Source organism: Sciurus carolinensis, chromosome 3 (genome assembly GCF_902686445.1).
Source record: "Sciurus carolinensis chromosome 3, mSciCar1.2, whole genome shotgun sequence".
Taxonomy (NCBI): Eukaryota; Metazoa; Chordata; class Mammalia; order Rodentia; family Sciuridae; genus Sciurus; species Sciurus carolinensis.
In genome coordinates this window covers 125098267-125107338 of record NC_062215.1, presented here as the reverse complement: position 1 = coordinate 125107338, position 9072 = coordinate 125098267, and the positions used below count along the sequence as shown (strand labels likewise).

Sequence of the window (9072 nt, the reverse complement as noted above, 5' to 3'; positions counted from 1 at the left end):
TAGGTCCCTCACTTGGTAAGAGTCTTGCTCAAATATGTAGCTCAAAAAGTGATATTTGGGAGTATTTTTGAGAGATTAAGTTTTGCTAATATGCAGAATAGTCCTTAAACCAAGGGCAACTAGAGTTTAGACAAGCATAGGTCTTGGGCAGTTTATGCCCCAGGCTGTTCCCCAGGCATGCCTTCAACCCTAGCATCCTTCTCTGTTATAGTCAGTATTTCAGGGAGCACACAGTGCAAAACATTCTCAAATCCAGCATGCACATTGCAGCTGTCTCCTCTCATCCAAGTGTTTTAGCCTGGGCCACCCATGACTTAAAACTGTCTTTCCTGGATTAAAAGCCTCTTCCCTGGGTGGAAAGCCAGGTAAGTGGTGCTTCATCTCTGACCCAGTCAGTGCCAACATTCCTCTGGTCAATGGAACAGCAAGAAGATGCCTACCAATAAATACCTGAGGGGGCAAGCCTGGCCCCAAACTAAAGAATCATCTTTTCTTACCTGTGCAATAAAAACCACTCTGGAAATTAAGATGTGTCACTAATCTATCCCCAGCACCATGCACAAACACACAATTGTGCTTCTTTAAAAATAAATAACTAAAAAAAAAAAAGAAAGAAAGAAAAGCCAGAGCTTTTCAACATCTAGCTAATAAAGATATTTTCCATTTTCAGGAAGAAACAATCCTTTTCTTGAATTTCTTCCCTCTCCCTTCCCACATTCCCCCCATCCCTGTAAGATGGCAGCTGCAAGAACAGGCTCCGATGGGAAATGGATATCTTGTTAATAACAGATGCCAAAACCCAGCATCAATGGGAATCAGGGGAATTAAGCTGTGGCATAACCTGGACTCTGGGTTGTCCCCTACCAGGCCTACAATTTGAGTGTACTTTGAGGAAGTTCAAAGCATTCACAATATCTTAGCAGGATTATTAGCAAGATGAAGCATAGCATAGCCAGCCCTCTTGACTATAAGAGTATCCTCCCACCCCAGCTTTAAAAAAATAAAAAATTGCATGGGATGTGTTACCCCCAACCCTTTCTTAGCAAACAGAAGCCTTTAGCAAGTCGCTGCCTTATGATCACTGGCTATTGTTTGTAACAGTAAAAGGGATATTTGCGGCACTCAAAGACATTAGCTATAGAAAGATTCATTTCTTTATTAAGGAGCTAGCTATGTTCTGGAGCGGTTGTTTACACTCGAGTTTTCCGCATTTGCTCTCCGGGTTTGTTTCAAATAGGTGAGGCCATAGTTCTGAAGAACAGCAGAGGACCATACCAACCATCATCTGAGATGCCCATAGCAAGTTGGCATAAAAGGAGCATGCGAACAGAGCGAAGGAAATACAAATAAATATGGCACATACGCAAAAAACAGAATTTCAATGGTGGCCCTAGTGTAGAGACTTAAGCGATTTCAGGCGATTACAAGTGAGGTTCAAAATGAAAGCAAGGTGACTTGCCAGAGTGAAAGGTTAATGAGTGAAAATGTTATAATTGGTTTTTCAAGTATTAATTCACTCTAGATTATTTAATTGCCATAATTTGTATGGACTATAGAAAAATGATTAAATGTCAACTGTGACATTATCCTGAAACTTTTGTCACTGGCCCAACATTTTCCCGAAGTTCAAGGAAGCTGCCAGAGCCTGGACTACACATTATACTCTTTAACTAACATGTGCTTTTCAAATATTTGGCCCAGACTTTTCCCTGATATATTACATCAACAAAATACTCAGAGAAACCTTTAACTATTTTTAGAAGTAAACAAAAGGCACCTGAACCATTCATTATAAAAGCATAAAGAAAAACATAAATAATACATTTTAATCAAATAATATAAAGTAAAAATTCTGCAGGCATAATTTTTTAAAATTAATAAACTTAATTTACTCACCATAAAGATTTAAGTTGTTCAAGTGCACTTGTTTGATTAATAAAGCATTCATATTCAATTATTTAGTGCTAATAATTAGGAAGTTTACGTTGTTGAGGCAAATCACCAGCTCAGACATTAGAAACTACCATTACAAAAATATAGCTACAAGGTCAGTATCAAATTACCCTTTCATAGGACAGCTCAGGTATTGCTTGTATGCAATACTAGAAACTTTGTTTAAACACCCAAATCCCTCTTAAAGCGCAGAAACCTCAAGAGCAGTGACATGAAGGTAGCTTGAAACACAGGTAAGGTCCTTTCCAAAAAATAAAATAGGTGGTGTCCACCACCATATGTTGACCATTAGTTTTAATAGTCTGTGGTAAAATTTTAAAGGTAGAAGTTAATTTGTCGGGCCTTCAGCTTTGTCTTCCTCCAGCTCTTGGACTTCCTTTTGGTTTCCCCGTCCTTCACCTCCTGCCGGGAAACGGGAAATTTGTCCTTGTTGTTCTCCTTTTTCCATTTCATTCTCCTATTCTGAAACCAGATTTTTACCTGTCTCTCAGTGAGGGCTAGGGCGTGGGAAACCTCAATTCTTCTCTTCCTGGTCAGATAAGGGTTAAAAAGGAATTCCTTTTCCAGCTCTAGGGTTTGGAAGCGACTGTAGGTTTGTCTTCCTCTTCGTCTACCAGGAGCTGCTGATTAAAACAAAAAGGTGGAAATCAACGTTTAAAAAAATGCAATGGTCTCTCTGCAAGTTGCTGGAGGTTTCTGAAATTGGTCTAACGGGTGAACTATACAGAGTGCTCTTAAGCTCTGTATATGCAGGCAAGAGAAGCAGAGAAAAGGTCTTCACAACTATTCTGTCCCCATCATCTCTACATGGTTTCTACTTTAAAAAAAATCTTATTACTTTATGAATGAGAGCCACTATGGCTATACAAGAAAGAAAAGGAGGGGAGTGAGAGGAAAAGGGGAGTTTTAAAGCTAGAACGTGAGATGAAAGCAGATTTCTTCCCTTCTCCCCTCTTTAAAAAAAAAAAAAAAAAAAAAAAAAGCATCCCAACCTTGTGGTCTCATCCAGGGAAACATTTGAGAAGGAGACGAGCTCTGATTTAAGTGGTCTGGGTCCTCGCCAATATTACCACTGGACGATTTACAGTCAGGATATTGTACCAGCTCGGCCTCTTGCTGGGTCGTAAAAATCGGCTGTCTCTGTAAGTTATCGTATCCGTAAAACTTCGCGGGCTCCCCGTGACAGGCAATCCCGCCGCAGGGGGGAGGCGGCGGCGGAGGCGGAGGATGCGGAGGAGGAGGTGGGGCGGCCTGGTAGGCAGCGGCCGGGCTGCCCCCGCCCGGGTGGAAGTAATCCTGGCCGGGGCCCGGGCCCCGGCCGCCCCCACCGCCGCACCCGGGCCCCGTGGGGCGGCGGGGACTGGTGCGGGTGCGCGTGCGCCTGCGGGGGCGCGTGCGGGAAGCCCGCGGCGCTGTTGCCATAGAGCTGTAGGGCGGCGGCGGCCGCGGCGGCGGCGTGGCGGCTGCCGACCTCGGGCGCGAAGTGACAGTCGTAGTAAGTGGGATTGATGGCCTCGCCCCGCCGCGGCCGCGGCCGCGGCCGCCGCCTTGTACTTGGAGTACAGCGGGTTCACGAAGTACGAACTCCTCCGGGCGGCGGCGGCCGAGGACCGACGTAGGACAGCACGGGCAGGCGACGCAGAGCAGTCAGGGAGCGCGCCTGAGCTCGGCCGCACTGCCGCGGGGGCCTCTGGGGCGGCCGCTCGCGCCGCTGTAGCCGCCGGACTACGTCGCTACTGCCGCCCGCCCGCCCTGTGCGCGTCGCCTCTGAGGCCCAGCGGCCCGGGTGCTGGGCTACTGGGCACTCATACCCGGCTGGGGTGCCGCCGCCTCGGCCTTGCGCCGCCTCCCTCGCGGATCGCGGGGCCTCGCCCAGCCCCCGCGCGCCGCCGCCCTCCCAGTCTCTCCTGGCGCGCACCGGCTCGGCTGCAATATAATCGCCGACGCCCTGGATGACCTGCCCCGCTGCCTCCACTGTTTCCTCTCAGGCACCAGGCGGCCCTAGCACAACGGGACAAGAAAAAAGTGCGCCCGGCCTGCGGGGATACTTTTTTTGGCTTCGGTTTACAAACCCTGCTCTGGAGGGAAAAGAGGAAAAGAAATAAAACCTTTGCCCGCTGCTACCTCTCACCTCGCCCCCCCCTGCAACCCCCTCCCGCCGATCTCGCCGCCGCCGCCTCCGCCGCCACCCCCGGTGCGCGCAGGCGAGGCATTTTCGCACCCCACCACTGCGAGGAGAAGTAGCGAGATGGGGGCGAGATAACCGCGGCGGAGGGATCCATGCGAAGGCGAAGCGAACTGTGCTCTCGACGGACGCCTCACGCCATCCCCGAGATGCCTCCGCCAGCCTTAAAGGGGGCCCATAAAGCCGCACTGCCAAGGGCTCGCTTTGCCCCGGGGCCGGGGAGACGGTTGCCGTGGCCGTCTGAGAAGGGGCGCGGCAGAACATTAGACTTGGGGAGCAGGGAGGATTCTCCCAGGAGGCTGCAGAGCAAGTGACTCCTTCCCGGAGCCCATGGAACAGCCCTATGAAGATTGGCCATGGGTTTTGCATTTCTGAACTCAGGGAACATGGACAAGCAAGGTTGACAGACCGGACCGTTCGTTTATTTGAGTCTGAGTGATTTGATTAAAGGTCACAAATATGGCCCCAAATCTTGGCGTTATCAAACGAATCAAAGTTCCAACCGAAAGGGCCTTGTGGAAAGGAGACGTACATTTACCCTTGACGCACTGCATACCTGGCTGAGGCTCCTAGGTTAATTGATATGTAATGAAAATCATGCCCATGAATATAGTTTCCATCATTTCACCCTTGACAGACGTCAGTACTAGGAACAAGGGGGGAGACTGTAGAATGTGGGAAGGGGGCATTAGCACTTCTGAGGGAGTAAATAGAGGAGCAGACAGAAATGTTCCTAGTCGAAAAAGAGGACTCACGTTGGGGTGGGTGGCATTTCTGGGTCTGGACTTGAGGCTCCCAGGTCTCAGCCCCACGCCTGCGCCAGTAGACCTGGAAAGACTGTGGCCATGGTGGAGCACCGGGGACCGACACTCGGGAGTCCCCCCTGGGGCCTCAAGTCTGGCATTCGGATCGCGCCAGTTCCAGGCTGCTGCAGGCGGCCAGGTCTCCCGCTAACTATTCTAGTTAATTCGCGAAACCAGTGAAATAGCTGTTTGAGAGTGGACGCGGGTCTTAGCTTAAAGTTGCTAATTCCGCCCCCCCCCCCCCAAAGAAAAGAAAGGGAAAGCTCAGCCTAGTTTGTAAGTAGAGGAGCAGAAGCAGTCGAAGTTACGTATGACTGTTGAGTGTGAATCGGTAAAATATTCCAGATTTTAGCAAACTCTCTACCGAGTTGCCTGGCTTACACCATTAACATCCTCCTCACTCTTTCTTTCTCTCGTCTCCCGTTTTAATAAGTGTAAAACATTTAATAAATGACATTTAATAAGTGTTCCAATAAAGGCAGTGGTTCTCTGCTGTGTATTTTCTTTTTCCTTCTCCTACTCAGCCTCCTTCGTGAGTTCTTTGAATGTTGAGCCCCTTTCCTTTCTGGATAATCCAGTGTTGTGAGGGCATGAGGCTCACTGGCCTTGGGAACAGACCTCAAAGACACGCCCAGCCCACCAAGGACGATCTGGTTTAAGCTAAAACACACCACGCCAGCTTTCCACGCCAAATGAAATGCCTAACAACCCCAGATGGTTTCAAAGTCGCAGCAGGCCAGTGATTTCAACTATCCTGTCATTCCTTGTGGGTTGGCCCCGCTTGTGTGATTGGGGATCCCGAGGTTGGCCCAGCGGACCGAATATCATTTTTACAAATGGAGAAAATTAAGGTTGAAATGGAAAGGCATAGCAAGATAATAGTGTCTGCCTCAACTATTTCTAGAGGGAATGACTGGAAATGGTGAAGGCACGCACATTGTTAATGAATCTGAAGATAAAGCCCTGCTTTACTGAAATTTTAAATTATTAGAGAAGGTAGAAGACTTTTGTTCTGGGGGTGGTAGGAGGGCGAGGTGCTTTTGTAAATTATTTTTTGTTTTCGTTTTGTTACTGCCAAGTATCACCAGATAGCTTTCTTTAAATTCAGAGGGGAAGAAACTGATTCTAAAAGTTAAGCATTTATACTTCCATCTTGCAAATATCCAATTGAAAGATTATTTTCAATAAAGCCTTGGTGCTAACTCTGTAATGGTGCCTTTTTATTTCACTGTTTAGCATGTGTGTGTGTGTGTGTGTGTGTGTGTGTGCGCGCGCGTGCGCGCGCGCACTGCTTGTCCGCGGTGTTTGAACCCTGATAAATAAATGGGTTTGGGAATGGAATTGGGAAAAAATAGAAGAGATAACCCAAATCTCAATGACATAAGAGGCTTTTTAGAACTGTTGATTCCTTGGGTGGGATTGGGGGAACTGAACACTACTAAATGCATTTCTATACATTCAGGCCTAATTTAGAAAATATTAAAACAACATTTTCTCTTGGGACAATATACATTCTTAAATTTATTTAAGCGTTTGTTTATAATCTGAATAGAGAAAAGAGTACAATTAACTTTGTAAATAAAAATCTATGCTTTTACACGTTTTCGTTTTGATAGAATGCATTTATTTAGCAAAGCGTTTTGTAGTTTCAGCTGTGCCATAGTCCAAATTTTCTTAAATCCTGGCTAGCCAACATTTTATGCCTCACAAACACGGGTGAAGAATTTAGCAGTGCACATTGTTTGTTTTTTGTTAAATTTATCTTAATTTGGGATTAAATAAGATTGTAAATATTTTTAATCAAAACCTTTCTGCACCGCAACTCCAGCTTTACGAGATCAGAAATGGAGCAACAGCGCTCTCTAGTGGCCAAATGCCAATCGAGCGAACCGAGTTCAACTTCGCTTTTATTTCTCTCAAACCAATTCTAGTCTCATTCACTAGTTTGGGATTTGGACCACTGAAACGAATAATGCTTCTCTATTGATTGTCAACAAGTCGACAGAGCCTCCTGAAAGCTGAGAATATTTTTATTTGTGTTCTCAAGAGCTTCCAGTAGTGTCTTTGCCAAAAGCTTCTAGTCCTTCTTTTTGCTAGACACTATAGTTCCTCATTCCGTAATAGCCCAGCTGTGCCTTTCAGCACAATTACAGATTTAACAAAAATCAACTAAATTTTTGTTTAAAAAATCTATATTTAACAAAAATCAACTTTTAAAATGTCAGTTCCAAAGCTTATTTTCTCCCAAAGGAACCAAGCAATTCAACAACTAAGAAATTATAGAAGTTAGGAATGTTATTTTCGTTTAAAGTTGTTGTTTTTAGCATTAATATTGAATGTTTGCGATTTAACTTTTTAAGCTTGATGTTCTGGGCCCATTTAGCTGGGCAATTTGGGAGGAGTGAGGCCACATTGAAAGCTTTTTGCTGGATTTCTGAATGGCTGTCTGGAAAGTCCCTTTTGGGCTTATGTTCCTTTGAAATCCTATGGACAATAATGGGATTTTAAACGTTTGTAACAAAAGTCACAGACAGACCCAAATTGACTAAACATTCCACTTGAATTTTTAAAAAAGCCACAGCTATTAAATCAGCTTAGGTGTTTCCTGATAGGTTAATCTTTTTTTCTCATTTTCAAAAACGCTTTCTGGTTCAGGTGTAATGACTATTTTTGATAAGTGAATAGACATACATTTCTGCTGTAAAGTTTGGAATGAAGGGCAAGATACTTTTTTTTTTTTGTATAGAGGCATGTAACTTCATCTTTTCTCACAGATTATATTTCTGGAGACTCTTATCTGAGTAAATGACCCAAGCTTACTAACCTTCCTACTCTCAAGTAAGAGGGTATTGTTTTGTTTTGCTTTGCTTTTTTAAAGAACCAGCTAGACTGTGGCCATAGTCAAAATATCACAAAGAGCCAGTCGCCATAAGCTATTTCTAATGCTCAGCCCATTTTAAAAATCAGAAATACATCACCTTCTTCTTCCTACCTCTCATTTTTTATTTCTTAGGTGCTCACACCTCACCCGGGGGCTCCCAAGGCCCTGCCTTCTCGGTTCAACACAGTCTTGTTTATATTTTATTGTCCAGATTTTAAGACCCAGTTTTGTCTGCATTTTTCCTTTCCTCTCACAAACATCAAAATGAGATGGTTTCAAAGCGAAGCGCCTGGCCTGTCGTAAACTCATTACCTCCAGACGTCTCGCCGGCTCGATGGCTTTATGACACCTTGGCTCTTCCTGTTTTCAAAGAGCTCTAGGTACCGGGCTGGCCGCAGGGGCGGGGGTACGCAGCACCTTCTGCCAGATCTGGGCCTTGGCTTTCTCTCCCAGCCCCCTCTGCTTTCTCTTCGAGTCCCCTCTTTTATCAGGATCCCCAAGATCTCTGCCACCGCCCCCGCCTTCCGCCCAGCCCAGGCCGCCCGGCGCCGCCGCCTCCTCTAGGGCCTGCAAAGACTGTGCTCAGCCTGAACCCTCACTTACAATGACCTTCATTTTAGCCTCTGAATGCGGACCTCAGAGGGCCAATCTGGGGGCTAAACATACACAGAAGCTGGGTGGAGGGAAGGGAGCGGCGGAATGAGGGTGGCCGGGAGGAGTTCCTTGACCATTTTGATCCACTAAGGTCACTTTGGGGCTTCGATGGGGAGGGGCGGAAGCTCACAGCTTAACCAGCTTGGACCTCCTGGAGCCAGCCAGCCCCGCCGAGCTGGAGGAGTAACTCCAGAGTGCAGAGTTGGCCTTTCCCTAGTTTGGAGACCAGGACTGGCGGCTGAGGCTCCATGGGTTGATGGAGGTGTGGGGTGGTTATGGCAAAGCCTGAGCAAAAGGGTGGTTGGTTCCTGGGGCCCGCCGGCTCCTCTGGCCGTTGTTGCGATGCTGAAAGCTGGGCCCAGAGCTCAGAGTTCACTGAAGCGCTGGCACCAAGATGAGGAAGGCGCCAAGACCCCCCAGAGGCTACACTCCAGGCCAGGTCAGCCCATACAAAGGAAGTTCAGAGGAACATCAGAGAGACCTGCCAGTTGGAAGGGCCCCGATTATTTAGCAATGTCTCCCAAGGATAGAGGAGAAATCTGGTGAGGGTGATATTTTGTAGAGACAGAGAAGTGACACAACGTTCAGGGCCAGCA

At 46.8% G+C, this 9072-nt stretch overlaps 1 protein-coding gene across 1 annotated transcript; it reads right to left on the bottom strand.

The window, feature by feature from the left end:
• Positions 1–707: 707 nt before the first annotated feature.
• Hoxd8 (homeobox D8) lies at positions 708–4475 on the bottom strand. Its single transcript, XM_047545490.1, is given in 3 exon segments — positions 708–2334; positions 2337–2576; positions 2946–4475. Coding segments are annotated over 3 exon segments (723 nt in total). The 5' UTR covers positions 3376–4475; the 3' UTR covers positions 708–2281.
• Between the last annotated feature and the right edge of the window lie 4597 nt (positions 4476–9072).